The sequence below is a fragment of the Puntigrus tetrazona genome, chromosome 13 (genome assembly GCF_018831695.1).
Source record: "Puntigrus tetrazona isolate hp1 chromosome 13, ASM1883169v1, whole genome shotgun sequence".
NCBI classification, from domain to species: domain Eukaryota; kingdom Metazoa; phylum Chordata; class Actinopteri; order Cypriniformes; family Cyprinidae; genus Puntigrus; species Puntigrus tetrazona.
The window spans coordinates 16,488,709-16,516,442 of NC_056711.1; the positions used below are offsets into that span (position 1 = coordinate 16,488,709).

General features: G+C 36.3%; 1 protein-coding gene across 7 annotated transcripts; it reads left to right on the forward strand.

Annotated features, from left to right (window-relative positions):
* The first annotated feature begins 168 nt into the window (after positions 1–168).
* Positions 169–26,996, forward strand: cpeb3 (cytoplasmic polyadenylation element binding protein 3). 7 transcript variants are annotated; one of them, XM_043255676.1, is made up of 11 exons: positions 169–279; positions 1,844–2,547; positions 5,310–5,463; positions 12,132–12,188; positions 15,690–15,713; positions 18,254–18,421; positions 19,528–19,617; positions 22,359–22,477; positions 22,911–23,025; positions 23,120–23,301; positions 25,478–26,996. In XM_043255676.1, the coding sequence occupies exons 2-11, from the start codon at positions 1,852–1,854 to the stop codon at positions 25,703–25,705; spliced, it is 1,833 nt and encodes a 610-aa protein (XP_043111611.1). In that variant the 5' UTR covers positions 169–279; positions 1,844–1,851; the 3' UTR covers positions 25,706–26,996. The 7 variants fall into 7 exon arrangements, with proteins under 7 accessions (XP_043111611.1, XP_043111607.1, XP_043111609.1 ...); XM_043255672.1 differs by having other exon boundaries at positions 187–351; XM_043255678.1 differs by having other exon boundaries at positions 188–351; positions 5,310–5,394.
* The last annotated feature ends 738 nt before the right edge of the window (positions 26,997–27,734 follow it).

Genomic DNA, 27,734 nt, shown 5'->3' on the forward strand with positions numbered 1-27,734 from the left:
ATGCCATCTGGGACATAATATATTGGGACTGTATGCTAAAGCGTTAAACTGTGATTAGCATGTTATATTATAAGCTTTTCAACATGTCATATAGTGCGTTTGATGGCTGTGTTGGCCGAAAAACTACAATTCCCACAATCCCTCGGTGCATCAGCCATGCGCCGCAGTCAATCAGCTGTTGAGGCGACTGCAGAGGGGCAGCTCATCTGTCATATCAAAACCCAGGCGAGACAAACAGAAATAGCCTTATTTACAGAATCCCAAAAGGTGAACGATAAGGTAAAGTCTCATTCATGTACAGCCGGGGGGAAAAAGAAAGCAAGAAAAAAAGAGTCAACCCATCAGATGCATGTATGTGTGTTTAATAATAGCTACTCTGAGTTGTGTGCGGCGGATTAAAGTGTTGCATTTGATTTATTTTCCTTTACGATAACCCGGTGCATTTTAGAAATGCATTATAATATATATGCATGTGTTGTCCCGTTATAAAAAAATAGTACGTGCTGTCTTTTAGATGGTCAACGCGTGCTCTGAAGTGATGATTTCTGTAATGACCTTGAATATGCAGCTCTAATGCAGCAAAACGAGGATTATCGGACGGAATATTTGGCAGAAACGCTCTTCATCTTGTTACGATCGTCTATTCCGATTAAAATTTGATTAAAGGCTGAGTTCGTAAATCCACCAGGTTCGCTAAAACTGTCGCATTCTCGGCCTGTTTTTCGTGGGAATATATTTTCGGCGTCGTAGAAACCCTCAAGAGGTGTGTAGAAACGAGCGCACTTTATCCCACATGGTTTAAAAAAAAATCTATACGTGTTTTCGCTCGATCTGTTTTGCGTGAGAAAAAGGCAGGCTAAATTCGTAAACAACACGCGAGACGTTATTCCTAAAGGGTGCAAAATGGAGACGAGTCTCGGATACGTCTCGTGGCTTTTTGACCAAAGTGGAAAAAAATAAAATAAATAAATAAATAAAAAGCTTTAGGGATTTCTGTTGCGTAGATGTTTTGTGCAGCATTGCTGGGTGTAACCCAAGATCCTGCAGCAAATATAACCTAGTTGCTGAGCTGTGCCGTGGTCAGTCGTGCACCATCCCGGTCTAAATGTCTGAACATGTAGTTTGCAAACTTATGCGTAGAACCGTACGTGCAGTTTCTTACCAGTTAAGTGCATACTTTACCGATTGCACGAATGCACAAAATAAATAAGATCATGTGCACAACGTGTCTATTACAATATATACATTTGTAAGAATGTAGACAATCTTATTCAAACTATACCGAAGCGCAAACGTTATTGCGCATGATGAAGTCACCTGAAATATCAGCATGTGTTCTGTAATGCACCGAATCAGCAAAATCAGGCCTATTATTAGCCGCGCTGGGGGTTTAAAAGTGTCCAGAGAAACTTTTGGCACGTTTGCATCGAGCTAGCCTAAGCGTGTCAAAAGACAACGTTGCGTTACGACCGTGCGCGTTTAAAAGCGAACTCTTCATTTATTCATGCGCGTCTCTTTTAACCTTGCCGAAGGACGCGCTTGTATTTATTGACGTATGCAAATTGAGGGGCGGGGCCAGCGATGGGGGAAGAAAAAAAAACAGGAACAAGAATCGGTTTCTCATTTCTGTCCGGAGTTCCGGTGAGAGGAAAACGAGACGTGGCGAAAATTGGTGAATATCGGTGACCTCCGAGCTTTTCTCTCCTTTATTCGTGTCGCGAGGGGGGGCGAAACCGGAGCGCGGACCGATCCCGGTAGCTACATGGCCGATCAGGGGCTCATTAATAATAAAAAGCCCGGCCCGGTCGCTGTGATCAATAATAACCGATCGTCTGTGTTTCAGCTCAAAACATGCAGGATGATTTACTGATGGACAAAAGCAAAGCTCAGCCTCACCAGCACCAAGAGCCGTCAAATACAGAGCCCCCATCCACCCCGACCCCCTCCGAGCCTCCGGTCCCGGACGAGCAGAACCACGTCGGTCACAACGAGCGGGTCGCCATGGAGTCTCCGGTGTTACCGGGTTTGGGTTTCCCTCAGGATTCCTCTCTCTCGCCGTCGTTCGGCAGCACTTGGTCCACCAACGCCGTGGACGAAGGCTTTTTCCAAGCCGGGATTCCGTCGGTAAACGGGACGATGCTTTTTCAAAACTTTCCCCATCACGTCAACCCGGTGTTCGGAGGTAATTTTTCCCCGCAGATGAGAAGGTCCCCGCTGAGCGTGAACCAGAGGAACCCCTACAGCCACCAGACGCTCATCAATAAAGTGTCCGCGTCGTCCGCGTCTTCGTCCGCCTGGAATAACCACCAGAACGCGGTGTGGAGCTCCGCGGCGAACCCCTGGAGCGGCAGAGACCCGCGGAGGGCGCTCGGGCTCGGCGTCCCGTCTCCGCTCAACCCCATCTCCCCGACGAAGAAGCCCTTCCCGAGCAATGTCATCGCGCCCCCGAAATACCAGAGACCGGGAGCCCTGCAGAAACCCTGGATGATCTCCGAGCCTCCGGAGCCCTTCAGAACCGACAACAGCAACAACATGCTGCCATTTCAGGTGAGATTAGTCACTGCGATGTTTATACATAAAAGTCATAAACTCAGAATTTGATAATGCTTCAAATAATTCGTGAAATACTGTCATCTGTATTTATACGTAATCTTATAATGGTCATAAAACATTTTATAGACGTAACTGGTCATAAAACATCGTTTTGCATACAATAATGCATGCAAGCAGAATATACATGTAGTATATGCATAATAAGACATTGTTTATACATAAAAACGAGGAACGTAGAATTAGAAATAACATTTTTATTGATATTTTTTGTTTATTTTTCACAGACTGTAACTGTTATGGACATTTGTGATTCATGCATCAAAGTATTCGTAATATACATAATGTTCATAAAACAAAGACATTATAAAACGTTATTTATAACGCGTTACATTACAACAGTGCATCAAAAACAGTTATATACATTGTAATATTCACATGGATGTCATTTTATTTATTTATTTATTTTTATGCAGGCTATTGAAGGATATGACTGTGTGGCCACATTTCTACAGATGAGACTTTTATATATTTTATATGTACTTATAATTCGGAAATACATATTATCTGTTATGGTTCTTTGACTGTAAGGAAAAGTTGTTTTCCAGCTGTTTCTATAAATGTCATTGTAAGGTGGATGGGTTCAAATTCCCATCGGAGGCTCTCCTGCAGCTTATTTAGGGGCGTTTAAAGGGAACACCACTCCAATCTGATTGGTGCGTGTTGGGTGAGGGGCGGAGCCTTCTCTGTCTCTCATAAACTGAAACATCATATTGTTGACACAGTGATGTTCACACAGAGGACGTTGATGTTTTTCTTGTACTTTGTTAACGTTAATGAAACTAAATGAACTGAAATTGTCTTTTTAAATCCTAATTTTGAGTTTGCAACAAACATACTGAGCATCGGAAGCAATCGAAGCAGTAGTATCTTTTAGTTTGAATTTATTTTTAGAATGCAACTTTTCTATAGTTTCTGTCTCACTAAGACCGGCTTTGAACATGTGAGAATGTTTTAAATGTGGTGTATTGATTCATTCGCACGCGCGCCTTGATGTTCATAATTAAATTGCAACACAAAGCTCGACTTCAGCCATTAAAAAAACCACGTGTTAGCTGAACCGTGTTTTTCACATGAAAAAAGTGTTATTTTAAGTCTGATGTCATTCACTTTTGCCCACATTGCTGTCGGTTTCCTGATATTGTAGATCAGTTTTGTAATCGTCCGCGATGCATACAATACCTCATTAAAAACAAATCAGAGCCTTTCCACTGCAGTTAATGCAAAGTGAATAAAGCAAGCAAAATATTTATAACCAATAAACTAATATAAAGTATTCGACAGACCAGGAACATATAGTTAAGTGGGGTGAAACATATAAGGTATGCAAACACACTGCTGCAATACAAGATGTGGCATGTGTGTGTGTGTGTGTGTGTTGTTTAATGCTGAAATATGTGTGGCTCATGTCTGATAGTGACTGAAGTGAAGAGCTCAGCGTTTTGATTGCTCATGATTTTCACAAAGTGGGCAGATTTTTATCTGGAACCTGAGAGGGGAAATATCGCTTTTTGAATGCTCAGCCAGTTGCGTGACAATGGGCTCGATGTGCAAACAATGTGCTTCCCTCGGTTGGCCTCTGCCCACCGCCGTATTCATCCACACGCTCCGACCGGCTCGTTCTCTCTCTGTCACTTGTCCTTTATTCTCCCGCTCATTGTCTTTAACCTGTTTGATTGCGTGCAGTCGTCTCACCTGATTAGTGTTTGACGGTGAGAGGGCAGGAGAAACGCGGAGGGTGAGATGACGATCGGCAGTCATGCGGCACAGCGCGAGCTTCCGATCAAAACGCGGATAATGTAGTTACCCTGAGTGACTTCTTTAATGCGTGCTCGTATACTCTGAATATAAACATTTGCTACAGACTGACGGCCTGCTCAGTCCGACTGAAAAAAAGGGGTTAAAGCCAACTGAACAAAGTTGCTTTTTTAAAGATTCGTGACCTTTGTCATCCCTAAAGATGGAAAACATGGGGTAGAAGGGCATGAAAACAGTATAACGAAGAAGATAAGAAATATTAAAATGAGCAATAAGAGGCGATGCTATTATAATAATAAGAAAACAATACATCTCAACAACTGGAACAGTAAAAATAGTACCTACTTTTGAGAAAGAATTAATTAAATTTACAGTTATGTTTTTTTTTAAGTCACTTAATTTCATGCATATTTGATATATAAACTGTATGTGTGTGCATATATATATATATATATATATATACACACACACATACATACATACATATATATATATATATATATATATATATATATATATATATATATATATGTGTGTGTATATATATATATGTGTGTGTGTGTGTGTATGTAGAATAAATAACAAAAGCTTATAATAACATTTTTACTATTTCAATTGTTTGTTTGTTTTTGCCGTATAGTTGATTTTAGATATTCTCACCGATTAAACAACATGTAAAAACAGCCAAAAACCTGTGATTGTTCACTTCACGTCAGTCAGGTGTAGAATGTTGATGTTCAGCATTCGAACATGTTCAAAAAATTGCCGCTGAAGAGTGAAAACATGTAAAGGCGTTCAAAACCATCTTTGGCATCCAGTTGGTTGAATATCTGAACTTGACCTTAACCTCAGGACCGATGCTAATTTGAAAGACTGCGAAATGGTGATGGAGTGACTCATCTTTAACTTCTGACCTTTGATCCAGTTTTTCTGTCTTTCAGGAAAGGAATCGCCCGTTTGACCCATTCAACTTGCAAACTTTGGAGAATTCCTTAATGGACATGATTGGGACAAACCATGACAAAGGTAAACATCACCCTGCTGCTGGCCCACCAATGACTATCGCTGATATTATATGGAGGAATCATTTTGCAGGTTAGGACTATTTATACATCCATGCTTCTATGTTGTTGTTTTTTTACTTCAAAATCCTTGGATTCAGTTATGGTTATTTTTTAGTTTTGCTGTATTTTTATGCCACTATGTTTTAATAAATCTTTTAATAATTGTTGTAAAATGTTGCAGAAATATTTTAACCAATATAGTACACACTATGGTTCTAAAGCCTGAGATAATTACTGTTTTTTTTTTTTTTAATGGAGGACTTTTGTTGAGCAAGGGTGCGTTAATTTGATCAAACTGACAGTAAATAAATTTACAATGATTTCTTTTTCAAATAAATGCTGAAATATTTAAGGGCAAAACTTATTTCAGCATTAATAATAATAATAATAAATGTTTCATAATTAGAATTATTTTTTGAGTATCATGTGAAGCTAAAGACTGTAGTAATGATCCTGAAAATTCAGCTTTGCATCACAGGAATAAATTAAATTGTAAAATGTATTCAAACAGAAAACAGTTATTTTAAATTGCAATAAAATATATTAATATTACTGTATATTTTTTATCAAACAAAGCCTTGGTGAACATAAGAGTCTTCTTTCAAAATTCAAAAACCCCACCCAGTAAAATAGTGTAAATTAAATAAATACAACTGTCTGCTGTACATACTCAGAAACGTCTGTCAAATGTATTTGTTTGTATTTTAGGTTTTTCATATTTATTTTTTCACATTTTTGTTTGCTACCCTATTCGTTGGATCTGTACAGACCTTTTGCTGAAGGGAAAGTTTAGTGGTTGTGGGAAATTTACTCATGTGATGTTTTAAGATCACACTAGAGTCTCATGGGATATCATGAGAGATGGCTTTCCTCTTGTAGACAATGGAAGCGTGTAAAAAAGGAGCAGAGGGAAATAGTTTTTATGCGCTGGATGCATGGAGAGCCACATCAGGGGCCCCGTCTCAGGTGCGGAGCCGGGGGTTTTATTTTTTTTTGCACTGTGGGAATAGATTTAGTCACTTGTGGGTCAAATGTGTGTGCGAGAATGAATTTGGCGGTTATAGGATCTGAATACTTGAGCGAGCACCCTTGGAATAAAGCAGAAAATCTTGACCGACTACCAGACAACCTGGCAGAACTGCTCACCTCGAGCAGATGTCAGTAAAGTAGACTAAAGCCTGCAAAATATTTTCATCGAACCCATCTTTCTTGGAACTTCTAACATCCTTTCCAAATGATTCCATTTAAATTTCCAAAGAAACATATTCCCATTTTTCATCTGCATGAGTAGTGCTTGTGCTTCGTGTGTGTGTGTGTGTGTGGGAAATGCTGTGAGTCACTGAAGTTTTGGCATCTGCCTGTCATGACGGTTATGTTGTTGGTGATAAGGTTACACGAGGTCATCAGCAGATCAATGATCTGTAAAACAGACTCATTGCTCCAAATCAGTCTGTTGTTTTTCCCTGTTGTGCTGTATGTTCACGTGAATCAGCTTCTTGAATGAAAAACATATAGGGCAGAAGTTGACTGTGTCCGTTGGGAATTGTTTGGAATGTTTTGTTTTTTCCTAATTGTTACGATCTTTTGAAGGGATATAAGCACAAACTAACAATAAGTCAAAATTTCATCACCCGTTTTATCTATTGATGGTATATCAGATTCCCCTTATTTGGCATGTGAGAGTGTTTTTAAAAATAGGCCTTAAAGGCACAGCAGCACTTTTATTTTTAAAAGGTAGAAAGAGTGGTCATGAAAAACCGTCATCACAAAAAGTTGATTTAGAATGCATAAAGAATTGATTAAGTTTCCTAAAAATAATTTTGGTTAATTTTGTTTCAAACCTGATTGACTTTCTTCGGTGGAAATCACATATTAAGCAATTTTGAAAAACAAACATCATTGGAGCACATTGACTTATACAGACAATGAAGTGGATTCATGTAAATGTGACAGACTTTTAATTTTTGGCTGAACTAACGATTTTAGTTCTGAAGTGGATGACTTTCTTGGTTTTGCTCCAGCTGTCCTCAAGTCTTTGGTTGGTGTTTTGAGCCTGTTCACACTTCTGAAGCCACATTAGTCCGATTGAATTTGGAGGAAAAGTTGCGTTTTGAAATGCATAACCTGCATCCGAGCACAGTCTCGCTCGCTTTCTGAGGTCCCAACATTGACACAAACACACACACACACACACACACACACACACACACACACACACACATACACACACACACACACACACACACATACACATACATGCGCGTGCGATCACAAAGTTGCCTTTGTGTAAGCACACGCGTGCAGATTTCTTTTGGCCCTCTCACATGATCTGTCTTGTGTAACCGCGACCAAAGGTTTGAACCAAATCGGTTGTTTCCTACACGTCATAGGTTTTGAAAAACCTTCCAGAGCTTGACTGATACTGTGGTGACAGTCACAGCTTGGCAGTCTGATTTCATTATGCTCAATAACTCAGCCATAAGGATCAGACCGAGCTAGCCGATGAGAGGAATACATTTGAGGATACTGTTTCTTCGCATCTGCACAAAGCAGGTTCCTCTCATTACAGTGTGAAGTAGGAAACGCTTGACAGGGTGACCTGTAATCTGGGATGCCGAGGTCTGCTGGGTTCGGTCAGAGCTCGGTTTGACCCTGTAGGCCAAAGTTGAGACGGTAGCTAAGATCATGATGCAAGATGTTTGTCAAGCCTAGGCTGGTGTGACTTTGAACGTTGACATTGATGAAAGTGTCTCAGGGTTCACGGTTCAACTCTTCCCGTATCGAAAGGCCCGGGATGATATGTACAAAGAGCACGAGCCAAAAAAGTCTCGTTTTACAAACTGTCACTCTTATTTGAGATCGTGTGTTCAGACGATAAAAGATCATTTTGATCAATTTGTAATCAACAGGGCTGTCAGTTACATTGGTTTTTTATATTTTAAAGCGATTAATACCATCTATTTATTTTTTAGGAAAGAAAATTAAGCATTATTTGTAGGTTTATATTCAAATAAATCAAATAAAATAAATGCCTTTTAAAACATAACGCAGCTGGATCTCGTTTGTAATTTCTCATTTGCTAACATCACTTAATGCATGAACTAACATGAACAAATGACAACCAATATGTTTTTGCAGAATTTCTCAACTTTTGTTAATGTTAGTTCATTAAAATGTTCGCGCTCATGTCCGTTTACAATGCATTTATTAGCAAGCAGATATAACTTTAGTTTTAATTAAATTTCTGAGATGAACAGAAACTGAAAATAATAAATATTGTAGAAAAAATGTTTATTGTTTTTATTAACTAATGTGAATTAATGAAACCTGATTGAGAAGCGGTAAAAAATATTAAATGGGTTATATTTAAAGGGATAGTTCACCGAAATTGAAAATGAAACAATTTACTCGCCCGCCATTCCAAAACCATATCACTAGCTTTCTTCTGTACAACAAAAAAGAAGACACTTTGAAGAATATTTTAGCTGTTCATACAATAAACGTCAAGGGCGATCAAAATAATATTAAAGTCCACTACCATTCATTGTATGTTCATTTTTGAGTAAACAGTCTCTTTAACTGTTTTGCAGCGGTTTTTCGGTTCTCAGTGCACCGCGTTTCACTGCAGGGTCTTTTCTATTAATAGTTTAACATTGTTTGTCTTTCCTAAAGCCGTCCTGTTAGGGTGTCCATGTGAAGCTCAAGGTGTGTGAATGTTGCACAGTTTCAAGGACATTACAGTCTCAGTCTGGTTTTTCCACAATTGGAAAAGTTGTTGGGATTTAATAATGTTGTTCATTAGAGTTCCTAATTCAAGTTCAACACCAGGAATATGGAGATCAATGCAGCTCCATGTACGTTTTTTAAGTCATTTTGCATACAGCGGATTACTGTATTTGTTGTGTAGCGTTGAAAGCCAAAATGTAGGCTATAAGGTTTCGCTCTATTAAAACGATTGCATATAACCTATAAATGACCAGATTTTACTTTTCATGATGCCTTGCATCAATAAACTATTTGTGCTAAAATCACGGTCATATTGAATATTTTTCTTAATAGGTTTAACTTTTTATTTTATATCCTGCAGGGTTTGAGACGCAAGCTGTAACCGTGCCCTTTCGTTAAAGCTCCGAGTCCTTAGATGTTGTATCCGAACCTTTATTTTAAGCTGGTGTGTCAGGGGAAAAGTTGGCTTATGTATATCTGTCATAACAAGACTAGACGTACAAAGACGCTGATATTTGCTTTCAGAGTTCAGGCCTGATCAAACAGCGAGAAGGGAAAGGGAAATGCACGATTTGCATAACCATAGACCCCTGTGAGGAAATGTGAGGAAAACATATTCGGCTCTGTCTTTGAGGTGTCTCTTCCCCGTCGAAAGGATGCTGATGTTAATTGAATGTGAGCCGTAGGTTTGTGTGTGCGTTTCGCGTGAGAAGACTGGCAAATCCGGCTAAAATCAGATTAAGATGGGAGCATGGTGACAGGTCAGAGTTGGTCACTAGCTTGTTTTTAGGCCATTGTCTAGCTAGACTGCCGTTACCGTGCAGGGCTTGCGGAGCGTCTTGCAATAAACGGCTACAAAGGTCTAAAGAAAACAGCTTGACCACTTTAAGCTGTTGTGACCTGGTTTTGTACTTGGTAGTTAATTTGGTGAACCCTATAAACCAGCTTGGGACGCGTTTGAGCTGCCACTTTAAGCTGGTTGTATGTTTGATAGAATTCAGAGATACCCAAGTCTGTCCATTATGTCACTGTTGGGTCTGAAGAACCACAGCTGCAGTCAGTTAGAGACGTGCTGGAGAAGAACTTGTTCAATACCGACTCTTCCAGCTGTCCTGAAGTCGGTAACAAACGAAAGCAGCCTCGGGAATTACAGCCACTCTAAAATATTACATGCAGCCCTTTTAATATGCTGCAGAAAGTGCAAAAATATTGACTTACTGTAAGGTCGAGGCTTTGTTTATAACGGTACTCATATATTTATAGTTTACGTTTCAATAAATATCTCCTATTATCTGCTCGACCTCAAATTTGCTCATGCAAATTCCGTCACATTGAATGTTTTCACCAAACGTACGCTGGAAAGGACGTATTTGTCAGTTTTTTTTGTGTTCCAGCACAAGTTCAAACATCCTTAATTTAGCTTTATGTTGAAATGAATGTAAAAACAATATGCACTTAAATTCAAGATGATTCCTGTGAAAACGATCTTATCCATTTTTGTTCGGCAGGTAGATTCAACTTCTAGTAGCGATGCGTAAAATGCACATGAAGCTTTTTTTGGGTGATATTTCACCTCATTTCAACAGAAATTTCTAATTAGATTTTACAAAATCTGGTCAAGCAAATTCTCTGCTCTGTCTGGAAGTGATTTCTGTTGGTGTTGTACTTTTTTGCATCACTTCACTAATTGGCAATAGACAGTTTTGTTTTTTTTTACCCCACAAAATTTTGGTGCAGCTGTTTTTTCTGCCCGATGCATTAGTTAGTGCACATGCAATCTTGTTTGTATGACTGAAGTTCTATAGTCTGGAAAACAAGAGAAAGATACTGGCAAATAACAGTTTTTTTTATTGTATTGTTTGTTTAGGATGACTCAGCAGTGACATTTAATTCAAATAACTACGTATTTAAAGCGTAGGTTTTCTTTAAAGGGCATTGCGCTGTTGATGAGATGAATCATGGGTTGTGCAAAGGTGTTGATGTTTTATGATGAAATCGTGATGGGCCGTTTAGGATCAACTTTACACCTTTTTATGAGTGTGCGTTGGTTATCATTGGCCCATTGGCTGGCTTTTTAATTTGAATTGAGAAAATGTAGTTGAAGGCTGTGCTCTCAGCACAGCTGCTGGTTCTCACCAGAGACACTATATATAGCACCGCACGCTAGTCTGAACGAAACATTTGCCCTGTACGTCTTACAGTCTCACAGAGCCAAATACCTGTTGAAACCACGTCACGTTGCGCACATTTCTCACCGCTTGCCATTGGTTAAACCACTGAAGGGCAGAGCATCTCGGGGATTCTCGGTGCACTGAAGAGCGAGTGTGACTTGCAACAGTTCAGAATTTGCGTAATAGCCCGTTGAGGCTTGCTTACAGCGTTCTCTGGAAGCCCACGGGAGCTTTGCTGTCATTTGTAACCAAAACTGCTAATGCAGGCACATTAGAGCTCTGACTCTGAAAATAAATCAACAGCTGTTTTACAGCCATGCAAATTAACTCTTTGTGTAGTTACAGAGAACCTGTGTGCGTTTACTTAGTTGTACTGGAGAGATGCCATTATGTCCAGATGTGCAGTAATCTGACAAATCTTATATATGCAGTATATTATATGTGTGTGTGTGTGTGTGTGTGTGTGTGTGTGTTATTAGCGAGCTTGTGTTATAATGTAACTTTAACAATTCATAATACATACGAGTATGCTTTGCATTCCTGTTTATAACGGTGTAACTGTTTTGCAATCTGTATGCTAAAAGTCATCTCCTAAATGTAAGTAGGCATTTAAAATGAATAGTCTTCCAAATTAACTGGTCAAAAATATTGGTGTTTGAGGCCTTGCATCTGATGTTCATGTCAGTTTAGTGAATTAAACTCTATTATTGCGTAAAAGAAGGGTAATAAACTAGTTTTCAGTATGTCAGATGTCTCAGTGGTGTCATAACTCTCATGGCTTGTTTTTCTCATCTCTTTGTAGGCCGCATGGGTCTCAACTTTCACCATCCAGTAGCGGAACATATATTACCACTGAACTGTGAGTATCTCTCTCTTACAGTATCCTATTAATGCTAAGGAACACGTGCATTTCGTTTCAGATGAATGCAGTGTTGAGTATCCTCTCATATTTCAGTCTGCGGAAAAAACTATATACACTACCATTTAAAAGTTTGGGTTTATATATATATATATATATATATATATATATATATATATATATATATATTTAGTTTTGGTGCTCAAGAAACATTTCTTATTATTATCAATGCTAAAAATCGGTTGTGCTGCTTCGTTTTGAAGAAACCAGGATTCTTTGATGAACCGATACATAGAAATCTTTTGTTGCCTTAAAAATCAGCTTTGAACTGCTTAATGCATCTTTGCTAAATAAAATATGTTTTATCGATCCCACGCTTTCAAATGGTAGTGTATATTTTTATTTGCACAGCACCACTTTGTGTCTCCCCCTTGGGTATATTTCAAAAGCTACCAATTCATTTAATTGAGCGGTTTTATTTAGATCTCATCTTCTATAATTAAACTGCGTTGTGTTGTTAGTAAAGACTTTATATTTCCCTTATAATTTCCCATATCGGTCAATGTGAAGCCCAGTGTTTCAGTAGTGTCTTGTAGGCTCCAGTGCAATGTGCTGACCCTCCGTTTCCTTCTGCGGTGCCACCAAACCGCACACATGAGCATCTCCCCTCCTATGATTAGCTGCGCTGAAAGCTTATACACACACGGTCCTCCTCAGCCGGTGGCGTACGGCCAGAGGAACAAACATGAAAGGGAGGAAACGCCAGGAGCGTTTTTACCAGGGTCAGCTGATCGTGCTCATTAGCCTGACGGTTGTAGTAGGTATCTGTGTATCTGCTGTAGGTAGCACTGAAAAGCTTCGAGTAGGATGTCTGAGGTCTGGCGTGTCATTCGTGTGGTTTATGGACGCCGTTTGGTGGAAGCAGCACAGGAAGGAACCGGCAGGGCCCGTGACCACTCTTAAAACCTCTAATTTGGACAATTTAACTGGGAGAATAGTTTCCATGTCTGTTTGTATGAACTCGCCTTTCAGAGTTCAAAGTCGCACTTACTGAAGTTTGATAAGATATCTTTCAATTTTGATCTTTTAGTGATTTAGATGATTTAACTACTTTTGTTCCGCCAGCCACCGCCCAATTTGACCAGCCACATTTTTGTTTAGATTATTATATTATATTATATAAGATATATTGCTTTATATTATGTTCTTTTGTATAATCAAATTTAAGACAATATTTATATATAAAAATTTATATATGTGTGTATGTGTGTTTTTTTATATATATATATATATATATATATATATATATATATATATATATATATATATATATATATATAGTTATATAATAAATAATATATATATAATTTTTTTAAGTTAAAGTAATAAAGTTATGTGTATATGTATATATATATATATATATATATATATATATATATATATATATATATATATATATATATATATATACACACACACACATTACACACACACACACACACACACACACACATAGCTTTTATTACTTTAACATATTATTTTTCTAGTTTAGTTTTGGTCTGGTTTCAGTTTTTTATTTAAGTATACATAAATGAATCAAACATTAGAAAGTTTATTCATGTATAATGTTAATTCTGTATTTTCAGATTTACCACAGTTAGCAAAAACATTACGATTAAAACCCTGTTTCATATAAATTTGCAAAATATGCAACGACAACATTTAGTGGATCAAAAATGTAACAATTTCAATTTACGCTGGCTTTGCGAACGAAGTGAATTTGAACAAAATGGGCAAAAAAAACGTAAACAAGTGAATCCAACACATACTGATGTCTTTTCCATTTGAATGGCTTCATTCTTGTCTATATGCAAGTATGTTTATCCTGCCACAGATTTAGCTGACTAGTCAGTGTTTGCAACCTGACATTGATATGCTGCCTTGCATGTCAGAAGTCACAACTATTTTTACCTTAGCACGGCGTCTTAAAAACATCAGCCTTGTTGTGAGACGCTAAATAACAGTGAGACGTGCCGTAATGGCTAAAGATGTCTATCTAGTGCAAAAATACATACTCAAGCACTTAAGAAATGTCTCAGATGAGCACAGTATTTTTTTGTAAACGCCACCCGCGCATATTTATACCAGAAGCAAGAAGCCGAAGCAGACATTTTCATTATAGCCCCCAGAAGGTCTGGGTCCACACCTTCATCCTTCATCATAAAGCGAAACTGCACAAAAAATTGCCTGGCTGGTGGCTGGTGTTCATTTTACACCATGACAGAGTTTTTCCAACTTGCCCTGTATCCCAGTGTGTCAAGGTTTTGCGAGCGATATGCTGTGACTTGTATTAAGAATCAGCCCGAGGGACTTCCACCAGTTGCAGTTTTTCACTCTTAAATGTGACGGTGGTTATTCTTTAACAGAAAGAGAAACCGCTGTATCACTATAACTTTCTTTTTTTTTCCTGCTGCCCTACAGTCACTTCTCAAATCCCCCGTCCGTCTCGTGAAGCATGCGGCGACTAACTCCAGACACGGGAGCTTTCTCCTTTCATTGTTGCTAGGAGTACGAGACACCCTGACAACGCGGGCTAGACCTCTCTATGTACGCAGTGGCTACAGGCAGTTTTAATAAAAACCCAAAAAAGTGAGACGCCGCAGAATGAGAACAATAACTCCAGCTCTGAAAATGTCACGCGCTCGCAGCCGTTCTCTAGACCCGACTACTTCAGGACCCTTTCACAATATTAAATATTAACGTGACACTTTTTGGGGGCTTCTGTTTGTTTTTGTTTTTGTTTTGTTTTTCAAAGAAATTAATACTTTTTACTTAAGAAATTAAAATAGTTTAAAAAGATGCATTAAATCAATCAAAAGTTTTAAAAGGTCAAACATTCAAAAAAAAAAAAAAAAGGACAAAAAATATTAAACAGCATTTTCTTCAAGCTCGAAAATTCAACTTTCTAATCATGGGAGTAAAATATATTTTGATATGCATGCATGTACGTATATTAAAATAGAAAACAGTAGTTTTACATGTGTACAAATAAAAATATTATGCATTTTAAATGTTATTTATTTGTTGTATAGCATTCTAAATTAATTTATACAAGTATTTTTAACAACAAAATAACAAAAATACACATAAAGCTTTTATTACAGTAAAATTTCCTCACAATCTCTGTGCCATTTGGATTCATTAAATTATTATTATTTTTTTTCTTCCATTAGTTTTTTTGTTCCAAACATGTGGGATTAACTAATTGGCTTCAAACAGGAAGATCCCGTTCACCTGAACATCCATGACATCTCTCGTTGCGTCCCTCAGAGTGCAATGCATACAAACGTTTCACTGAAGTGTTTAATGCCGAGACGAGTGAAAACGAACTTGAAAAACCCTATCTGTCTCTCTTCCTCTTCTGTCTGTCCCGTCGTTCATGTCCCTCTCTGTCCATCTCTCTCTCTCTCTCTCTTCACCCGTCTCTCTGCTCTCGAGCAGCCAGGAGCTATGGTCGCAGAAGAGGTAACCTGTCGCCTTTTTAACGTTTGTGCTCGCAGAAATGATGAGGCTTTTGCTCGGGGCTGATTTTGTCCTTGTCTGTGGGTCACTGGGGGTCACGATGTCATAATTTCTGCTTCCTTTGTGCAGTGATTGCATTAATTCATGTTGATTTTGCAATTGTTTTCTGCTTATTTAAATACGTCATTTGCGTACGTACAAAGTAATGTTTTAGATATGGGTTTCCTAACAAAATGATCTGTTATTTAGAAAGTTGACCAAAATCAGTTTGAAGCTAATCGTAATCTCATTTCAAGTGTTGGACTAATTCTGCTCTCCAGTTCTGTTGACATGTTGGCTTTGGCTCTAGTTTGATTCTGGTACTCCTCTCGTACCCCTTTTCCACCATGAACCACCAGCATCACAAAACTACAATCATTAAAGCTGTCTGAAAGCCCCTAAATTTGTCAGGATGCCTTCAGTTGCACTCTTGAAAATAAAGGTGCCTCACGATGACACGGAAGAACATTTTTTGTCATTTTTTGAACATTTTTTGAACATCTGAAGCTTTGTGTTTCACAAAATGTCCTTTGTGCAAAGTTCTTAAGATAATAAAAAGATAAGAAAGAGATGGTTCTTTAAAAAAAAACCTTTGACTAAATTGACTGAATTGCCTTTCTGTGAAGAACCTTTAAAGCACCTTTAAAGCACCTTTTATTTTTAAGAGTGTAATTGAAACACCGTGATTGTATTTTTGTCTCTACTCATTCCTCATCTATCTTAAATAAACTGATTTGCAATCATATATGTGAGTTAATTATTGTTTTTGTTACATGTTTGAACAGATCAATTTTTTACATTTAATTCAAGTATATCTTTGCATGTTTAAATGTGTTCCCAAAACTAGGAATAATGATGGAAAAGGGATATCAGTGTTTGTGTGTAAAGGTCTTCCAATCACAGCACAAATTTATTTAGTTATTTACTTTAATAATTCATTTTATATATTTAATTTATTTGTTTGTTTTTGCATTGCAGTATGAAAATCTGCCTATAAATATAGCCTTTTTTAAACGTGTCATCAGATTAAGAAAATAAACAAACTAGATAAATAAAAAAAATAATTGTCATTATTGAAGATTTTTATGTTTATGGTGTTTAAATGGCATAAATATCCATATGTTCTGGTTAAAAATAGTTCATTTCACTAATATTACATGAAACCGGATTGTTTCGAAGTAAAATGAAACAATGAAGCTTTCATAAAATGATAATTTTATGAAAGCTTCATTGTTTCATTTTACTTCGAAACAATCCGGTTTCATGTAATATTAGTGAAATGAACTATTTTTAACCAGAACATATGGATATTTATGCCATTAGTGAAATAAATGTGGTAATATATGTATATACTAACATTAGTTTGGGGATTGCATGATTTTCATGAGTCTCTTAGGGTTGCTAGGGCTGTGTTTATTTGATCAAAAATACAGTAAAATCTACGATAGTCCAGTTTAATATAGTTGTTTTCTATGTGAAAGTATTTCAAAACGTAATGCAAAATGCTGATTTGCCGCATAAGAAACATTTCTTATTATTATTGATGTTGAAAGCAGTAAAGCATTGTTTCCTGATGCATTTTATATGTATGTATGTGTGTGTATGTATGTATATATATATATATATATATATATATATATATATATATATATATATATATATATATATATATATATATATACATACATACATACATACATACATACACACACACACACACACACACACACACACACACACACACACACACTTTTTTTTATTGTAGTCTCCCTAAACGTTTGAGTTTTCAGTCAGTTTAAAGTTTAAAGTAAAGAAATGAAAGGGTTAGTTCACCCCAATGTTAAAATTTTGATAATAATTACTCTCCCTCATGTCGTTCCAAATCCTTAAGACCTTTGTCCATCTTCAGAACATAAAAGAAGATATTTCTGATAAAATCCGAGAGCTATCTGACCCTCCATAGACTGCAACACAACTGAAACGATGCAGGTCCAGAACCGTAGGAAATCGGTAAAACAGTCCATGTGAAGTCAGTTTTGCACACGCATGAATGTAATCTGCAGTTGTTTACACCTAGAGGAAATCGTGCGTATGCGTTATGATACTGTCTAAAATGGAGTACATTATGCTATTTTGGGCAAAAAAGTATTCTGCTAGCATCTTAAAAGTGAAGTTGGTCCACTGATGTCACATGGACTGTTTTACCGATGTATCTACTACTTTCTGGACCTGTATCGTTTGAGTTGTGTTGCTGTCTGTTGAGGGTCAGATAGCTCTCAGATTTCTGAAGATGTACGAAGGCCTTGGATGAACGCGTTTGGAACGACATTAGGGTGAGTAATTAACGACAGAATTTTCCTTTCGGAGTGAACCCTTTCAGTGTTTTTTTTTGTTGTTGTTGTCGCCCACTAATCAGTTTCTCTCATCTGGCTTTCTCTCTCTTTCCTGTGTGATTCCTCCTTTTCTCCTCTTCTTCTGTTTGTTCTCTCTACTTCCTGTTGCAGGTCGCTCTTCACTGTTTCCTTTCGAGGACGGCTTCCTGGATGACGGTCACGGTGATCAGCCGCTGACCCCTGGCCTGAACTCGCCCACCCGCTGTCAGAACGGAGAGAGGATGGAGCGCTACTCCAGGAAGGTGTTTGTTGGAGGACTGCCACCAGACATCGATGAGGGTATGTACTCGTATTCATATTTAACAACTATTATTTGTGTTAAAGGTACGGTATCATGAATCGAAAATTATATACACAATGATTTCAGTACTGATATGAATCTATTTCAGGTTTATTATCCTTAAAGAGTTCGATTTCGTCATTTAAAGAATGTTTTCATTAATTGCCATTGATTTCACTAAGGAAGAAGCATTATGGAAGTCATTTTAAAGAATGTTTATATACCAAATTCTATAAAATATAAATCATTTAATAAAATGACTTTTATATTATAACAAAACTAAAATTAAATCCAAGACTACTAAAACAATTGAAATAAATGTGAAATAAATTACATTTACATAAATTTTAAATGTTTAAAAGTGTATAAAATACTTTTTATATATATATATAAAAAAATGTTACTAAAATTTAAATGAAAGTGTATAAATATATATAAAAAATGTTATATATATATATATATATATATATATATATATATATATATATATATATATATATATATATATATATATATATATATATATATATATATATATATATATATATATATATATATATATATATATATATATATTATTTTTTATTTTATTTTTTCATTTAAATTTTAGTAACATTTTTTGTGCGTTAGTCTTTTTTGTTAGTTACATAACATTTAATTTAAAATAAATTATAAATCTTTTGTGGGAATGTGGGAACTTCTAGTGATTTTGATTTATTTTTCAGCTGGTTGCCAATAAGGGTCAATGAAATTAAATTAAATAAAATGAAAAAATAAAACAGCCATAATGTTATATAGACTGTAGGTTGTGCAGAAAAACTTCGCTCGAATGACTGAAATGAAATGAGAGAGTTTTGATATTTATAGCAATGAACTGCGTTTTAAAGTGCCCCTGTTATGGGTTAAGAAAGGTTCGTATTTAGGTTTTGTGAGTACCAAACAACAGATTGACATTCATGCAAGGTCACGGCTCGTATAGCTTTATCCACGGTGCACTTTCATTTAAAGCCGTGTCTACACACTACACACTAGAATCCATATATACGTCCACAGCATTGTTTAAAATCCGTATTTCTGGCCTAAATGCTTTCCATTTTTCCAACAGATGAGATCACCAACAGTTTCCGTCGCTACGGTCACCTGGTGGTGGACTGGCCTCACAAAGCAGAAAGCAAATCCTATTTTCCCCCTAAAGGTAACGACACTGGCATCGTCTCTCCTGCAGCTGCAGATGTTTAACAGATCAGTGACCGCATGATTCCTCTCGACTCTTCCTTAGTTTGAGTGAAAATACTGAAAGTATCGCGTCACGGCCGGTAGGAGAGCGTTTGTACTCGTCACGTACTCATCAAATGAGTCTATTGTGTGGATGCTGGTCGGGGTTTCGTCTCAGAGCATCGGGAAGCTCTTGCGGTGTGCGTCAGATTGGTCTCTATCTCTTCACGGTGCCTCCAGGTGATCATTACTCTGGCTTGAACAGACGCACACAGACAAGTACTTACAGATACACACCTAGAGGGAGAAACCTACTGCATTTCATCATGTTACACACGTACATGTTTGTGTGAGGACCTGGAAAGAGAAGAGGGTAACACAGTTTGGTTGGAAGGGGAAACCCATAGATCATATCCCTGAGATTTGAACAAATATACTAAATGGTTCATATATATGTATTTTTGCCTAATTTATTTAGAAAATATGTATTACACCTTCACTTTTAATTTTATTGCTTTATATATATCTTATATATATTTATATATATATATATATATATATATATATATATATATATATATATATATATATATATATATATATATATATGAGAGTGTTAATTTTAATATACATGCATATGTTTATTATAATTTAATACATATTTATTTCAGTCAATTAACTTTAATAACATTACAATAAAAAAAAATTATAGTTAAAAGCTTTTAACAATTTGAATATGAATTTAAATTTAAATTAATTGTAAATAAACAAGAGAAAATTATGACAGAATTTTTTGAGCGAACTATTCCTTTAATTATTACTTTTTTTCTAAAACTTTATAGTTAAAAATCCTGTGCTCCGTGATGAAAATGTCTGGTGAGATTATTATAAATTGGTTTGATGTTTTGTTATATAATGCGGTGATTTCACACATTAAGAACGGGTGAAGTGTCCAAGTGCGTTTTGAGGCCACTGTATTTTTCTTCATTTATGACATTTCCACTCTGTATAATGATCTGCACTTATAGATTTTATATATTTGGACCGCAGTGGTCCTCATGCCTGTGCTGTCCAGTCACGGTGAGGGACTGCTGTTTGCAGATGTGCTCATTGTTCCTCCAGCTCGTATGAAACACTGCTCCAGACTGAGTGAATGGAAGATGCTGGTCATTTTTCCATCCAGTGTTGTGTAAAGCATCATGACTCACTGTGGGCAGGACAGAGGTCAGCGCTGAGGCTCTAAACTCATTAAATGGGGTTAAATGCCTTCTTCAGGTGCTGTTACACGCTTATAGGTAACGCTAAAGTTGAATTTAAGAGCTCTTTCTTTTTAGAAACCAGCTGGAAAGCAGGTTGGACGTCAAGCTAAGGTTTAGCTGGTTAACACGGTCCAGTTAGCCCCTGCTGGAGGATGCAGGAATTACACAATTGAAACAAAAAGCCATTGTTTTTACTACAAACCATTCAAAAGTTGCTGCTTATTGCTGGTTTTATTGCAAGCATGGTTTTTATATTATAATTCAAAAATGTATTTAGTATGTTGAATATATTGCATTATATATTTGTGTATTTTATTCCACGTACATTTCATTTAATGTCATGATTTATTAAGACAAAAATCTCTCAAATATATTTATTATTCATCATAATACATCACAATAATTCCACCTGAATACATTTTTAGGGATTTTGTTGTCATTTTTAAACTTAGATTATAATAATAATATTATTATTTTAACATTGAAATGTTTTAATAATTCCAAGAAGACCATTTTTAATAATTCCATTAAGACAAAAACGTCTCAAATATATTTGTTATTATTCATAATTCATTCATATTGACTAGAATTATACTATCAGAATTTATTTTTAGGGATTTTGTTATTTTTAAACTCTGATAATAATTAAGCATTTTTAATAATATATTTAAATGTTTTATTAATTCCATGAAGGCCATTTTTAATAATTCCTTTAAGACAAAAATGTCTCAAATATATTTGTTATTATTCATAATTCATTCATATTGACTAGAATAATACTATTTAGGGATTTTGTTATTTGTTATTAATAATTATTAAGCATTTTTAATTATATATTTAAATGTTTTTTTAATTTAATAATTCCATTAAGACAATGTTTGGCATTCCTCATAATATCAGAACCGGTAGAATAAACCGATCTGAAATTATTTCATGCATTTATTTATTTTATGTAAGCACTAGTGATGAAACCCGTAGCACAGTTAAAGCTGATGCTTGTTCATGAATCTCTCTTAACACACTCCTGTGATTTCTTTTGATGTCTCTGACTAAATTTCTCAAGGTTGTTGACATCTCTGTTCTTTCGACTCCTTACACCCTACTGCTCTCTCTTTCCCTGAGGCAGAACGCCTTGTTCTTTTCTTCCCTCTGGTCTTTCTGCTGGCTCTGATCCTGAAGTTGTCAAACTGGAAAAACACTCCTTCAGAAGGACTTGAGAATGATAGACGTCATGAATTCAGCATGTGCTCTCTAAAGCAGTCAGGCTAATGCAGGATGTTTGTTAAGTGTGTATTTGTGTATGCATCGTGAGATGAATTCCTCATGAACGGTTACCGTTAGTTTCAGACTCGTTCCAGTAGCGGTTATGTGTTTCCTGTGTTCTGAGCTCTTCTGGTCTTGGCTGCAGTCTGACTCTGTGCAGCCAGAGGTTGTCTCATCTCTCACGCTCTTCCTTCTGCAGGGTACGCTTTCCTGCTCTTCCAGGAGGAGAGTTCGGTGCAGGCCCTCATTGACGCCTGCATCGAGGAGGATGGGAAACTCTACCTGTGTGTCTCCAGCCCTACTATTAAAGATAAACCAGTGAGTGAAACCCAGTCTAGTGGATCGGTCATTCAGAGAAATACGATCGATTTTATATATATATATATATATATATATATATATATATATATAAAAATATATAAATATACTGTTCTATGAGTGAAAAATAACAGGTGAAATTATTCCAATTTGTCTATATTTGAATTTTATACAGAAAATAAAGTATGAATATAAAATTTTATATATATTATAATATATATATATATATATATATATATATATATATATATATATATATATATATATTTTTTTTTTTTTTTTTATAAAATATATTTAAATAATTAATAAGCTGATATAATTTTCAGGGTAGATCTGAGATGAACAAATTCACCTTCTCACAGAAAACTAATTTGGCCGTACTAGGTCTTAAAACATGGATTCCTGCTAGAGATGAACAGTTGTTGGTTCTCAGGTCCAGATTCGCCCGTGGAACCTGAGTGACAGTGATTTCGTGATGGATGGCTCTCAGCCTCTCGACCCACGCAAGACCATTTTTGTGGGAGGCGTTCCGCGACCTCTACGAGCAGGTGAATTTCTCTCTCATGTCAATTATCTTCCATAATGTTTTTGCAGACCATCATATTCTGTATAATGGTGTGTTTCTCCTCTGTGTGTGTTTAGTGGAGCTGGCTATGATCATGGACAGACTGTACGGAGGTGTGTGTTACGCCGGCATCGACACCGACCCAGAACTCAAATACCCTAAAGGTGCGGGCCGAGTGGCCTTCTCCAATCAGCAGAGCTACATCGCTGCCATCAGCGCCAGATTTGTCCAGCTGCAGCATAATGACATTGACAAACGGGTGAGTGAGCTTTATACATTATGTAGAAGACGATTTAAGAGCAAAATTCAGGACTGTAAAAGTAAATCTAAAACCATAAAAAATACATTACGTCATATGAAAGCTGAATAAATAAAATTTCTGTTGAAGTATGTTGTGTTAGGATAGGACCATATTTGCTATTTAAAAATTTAGTGTGCAAAAAATCTAAATATTGAGAAAATCACCTTTTAAAGTTATTAGCAATGCATATTAATCATCAAAAATTAAGTTTTGATATATATATATATATATATATATATATATATATATTATTGCTATCAAATGATTAATCACTACTGTAATAAAGGATTTTGATTATAAATTAAGTTGTATATTCTGTGTATATTTATTATCTACAAATAAATAAAAACACATGCATGTATATATTTAAGAGAAATATATTAAACATATTTATATAAAAGATAAGAATGTAAAAATATAAATGTATAAACATTTTATGTATGTGCATGTATTTATATATACATAATAAATATAAAGATTACATTTGACACATTACATAATATTTTTGCTTAAATAAAAACTATATATATATATATATATATATATATATATATATATATATATATATATATATATATATATACCGTCAGCAACACTTTCTAGTGTGACATTTTCTGAACTTTGCCCGCCGCTTGCCCTTTAAAAAAACGCAGCTAGAGTTTAACAGACCGTTTGCATGAGATGCACCGAAGAGCAGTCTCGTTACAAACTAGAAATCATAATCATGGGCCATCTTTTAAAAAAATCTGCAGAATGCTATGAATGCCGTATTGACTAGACGAGTCCCAGGAGAGGTTTATACTGTACTTTTATAACTGTAATTCTCAATGTGATTGCATGGTGGAAGCTTCTGTACCGTGGTTTTCCTGCAGGCCCTTTCCGTACGGCCAACAATACAGACTGTGGAAAGCCCAGAGCAGACTGTGTGTAATCAACATGACCATGGGCTTCTGGAGGCCTGACAGCCATTTGAAGTCTCAGACGTGGCGTTTGTTAATTATAGCTCCATGCTATTCCTGTGCGCATATGTACACACTGGACTTGCTGGACTGTTTTGGGAATGTTATTCAGAAGGAAATAGCTGATGGTCACTAGACTAAAACTGGATTCTCACCAGAATCACCCCTCCGTCCGTATGATATATCCTAAAATACTAGTTCATTTAGGGCTGCTTTATTTTAAATGTGAATTTAAAAAACTAAAATCAGTAGTTGGCATCCTCTACCACTGATTCTGAAGGGCTAGTTAACAAGGCTCGGTGGGTAAATGGAGAGATTTTAGTTTGATTTGTTATACATGTTAATGTTTTTCATTTGTAGTTAATACCTGTGCTGTCAAAATGAGGCAATTAATTTTCCCAGCTTCAAAATATTTCTTGCTGAAGGGCACAGGTATGATATTTATTATTTCGGATTCACATGAAGATTATTTTTAGTTCACTTAAGATTGATAGGTAATATTGGTATCTCTGATGCTCGCCTTCAGTCATAAAAAAGATGCCATTTGAAAAATGTGCTGCATGTTGTTTCCACATTAAACATACATTTTTTTGCATTTGAAGATTGAATGTGAAATTATTGACATAAGCTTTGGTTAAAAATGTTAATTGTAGGTGCAATTAATCTTTATTAAATTTAGAAAGAAATGTGCAATTAACGTAACTGTAATTGTAATTATTTTAAATAATTTGACAGCACTAATACATATAATATTTTATCTTGTCTAATTATTAACTCTCTCATATATATGTGTGTGTGTATATATATATATATGTATGTGTGTGTATATGTATATATATATATATATATATGTATGTATGTGTGTGTATATATATATATATATATATATATATATATATATATATATATATATATATGCACACACTAATTATACACTTAATATTAATTCATATTAAATTAATTTTAATTAAATTAATGCATTTATTTGTAATACAAATCTTTCGTATTAGAAATATCTGCGCTATCACTCTTGATCATGCATCTTTGCTGAATAAAAATATTTGTTTCTAAACGAAAAACCATTACTGTTACCCTAAACACGAATGCGCTTCCTCGTGCGTTCAGCCATGTTTTTTTATAAACCACCACCGCTCTCTCTCTGCCCACGTCCGCAGGTGGAGGTGAAGCCGTACGTGCTGGACGATCAGATGTGCGACGAATGTCAGGGCGCTCGCTGTGGAGGAAAGTTCGCCCCTTTTTTCTGTGCCAACGTCACCTGTCTGCAGTATTACTGCGAGTACTGCTGGGCGAGCATCCACTCGCGCGCCGGCCGTGAGTTCCACAAACCGCTGGTGAAGGAGGGAGGAGACCGACCCCGGCACGTGTCCTTCCACTGGAGCTGATGGCCTCTCCACCCACCGAACACCTTCAGCATCGCTCACCGACCTCCCTCTCACCCTCCGTTTTCAGAAAACAAACACCACGGTATACCTGTCCACTGTATCCCCTGCTTACGGACACTTAGAAAATACGAATTTTGAGTCCGCGTGCTCAGACGTTGCACTTTGGCGCAAACAGTCCATGTTGACGCTTATCGGGATGTTGTGCTTCGATTCTCTCATTATCCTTCATCTGATCGGTTCAGCGCTCCGTATAGATAACGTTAGGCAGCGTGAGACTGCAGTGCATTTGCAAAAAGTATCTATTTTTAATTTAGACTTGTCTATATACGCATAGGTAACGCATTTTTGGGTGTCGGACGTTTTAAAGAAGCATGCACTTATTGTGAAAAACAGAGTGGTAGGAAACTCCCCCCTAGATGACGACAAAAAAAAAAAAAAAGTTACCAAAGGTAAAATGAATATTTTACAAATATCATGTTTAAGTGAGCTGTTAAAAAAAAAAAAAAAAAAAAAAAAAAACTTGAGTTATTAGAGTAAAACACCATTTGCTCTCCATGTTGAATAGTAATACCTCATGCATGCATCTCTATCTGTTCGCTTGTTTTTTTTTTAGGCTTCATTTTTTTACGAGTTTTTTTTAGTATTATCTAAAAGTAATGCTGCAATAGCTTTTGCTGCTAAATCCATGGTATGAGTCCATGCCGTCATACTTTATTCAGGCGAGCGAGCGCTCCGAAGGGTCTGCGTCTGCGTCTGCATGCTAAACGAGTCTGCGATGCATGCTGTAAAATCGGGTCTCGCTTTCATTTCCCCCCACGATGGAAGCACTGTGGAAGATTGCTTCCTCCACAGAATAAAAAATCCAAAAGGTAGTTGCAAATCATTGTTAGATATATAGTTTTTTTTACGTTGTTTTCTTTATTTATATTTGACAATCTGACTTTTCTTTTCAAAATTGTGAAGATTTTCTAAATTGATCATTGAAATTGAAATTCTAAAAGCAGAATTGATGTGAAATGAAATGACAATGAGGTAAAACTGCGATTCTGAGAAGAAAAAAATCTCGATTCTGAAATACATCGAGAAAATCGCGAGATAAAAAGTCACAATTACATCTCTCTTTTTTTATTTATTTTTGTTTGTATTCATTTTTTGGTGAAGTCAGAATTGTGAGACATAAAGTTAAAATTCTGTCTCGCTATTTTGACTTTTTCCCTCACAATTTTAAGACCAAGCTCAGAACTGTAAGGAAAAATTGTGATATTACTTGAAAAAAAAAAAACATCATCTTAAAAATATATATATATACATTTCAGATATATATATATAAATATATATATATATGATTATAGATATATATATATATATATATATATATTATATATATATTGTTTGACAGTTTTGTTTGACTTCTCTCAGAATTGCACGTTTATTTCTTAAAGCCTAGCAATTACAGAAGTTCAACTTCTCACGTTTGTTTTAATTCCGTGGAGGAAATAATCTTCCTGGAGAGCACAGAGTGGGCATGAAATTAATACTGCAAATAAAGAAACACGAAAACAACAAAAAAAACACGAGACCTGCCAGATGACGGAACCGCTCGACCCAGTTAACTTAGACGTAGGATCCTCTAGAGAAATGTCTTTAACAGGTGAAGTCATTTTTGCAGTGATTGTTCATAGACTTGTGCAATTTTTATACACTATGTAGTTCGGTTAGACGACGCCTAGAACTGTGATTCGCTTTAACTGTTATTGATGTCTGACATGGAACGTCCTGTGAAACATACGGTCCCTTCTGTCCACGGATCTCGCACACTTCTGCTAGTTAGCGTCCCGTCAGAACCAAAGAGCTGTCCGACTCGAACCGAACCGATTACACTACGTTACACGCCGACGATTCGGTACACCGCGTCCGGCCGGAAGAGTAAGCGAACGCTGGCTCTGAATCGCTCGCCTGAGTTCGAGATCCCGCGGGGCGGAATTACCTCGAGTAACCGCTGCATTTATATCCAGATTATCCAGAGAAG

What these genes read in the sequence shown, in the direction of transcription:
- cpeb3 (XM_043255672.1), top strand. Translation starts at nt 294, where the DNA reads ATGTACAGCCGGGGGGAAAAAGAAAGCAAGAAAAAAAGAGTCAACCCA. An exon ending in GCCACCAGACATCGATGAGG is followed by an intron (nt 18,422 to 19,527) that starts GTATGTACTCGT and finishes TTTTTCCAACAG; the next exon opens with ATGAGATCACCAACAGTTTC. An exon ending in CTACTATTAAAGATAAACCA is followed by an intron (nt 22,478 to 22,910) that starts GTGAGTGAAACC and finishes GTTGGTTCTCAG; the next exon opens with GTCCAGATTCGCCCGTGGAA.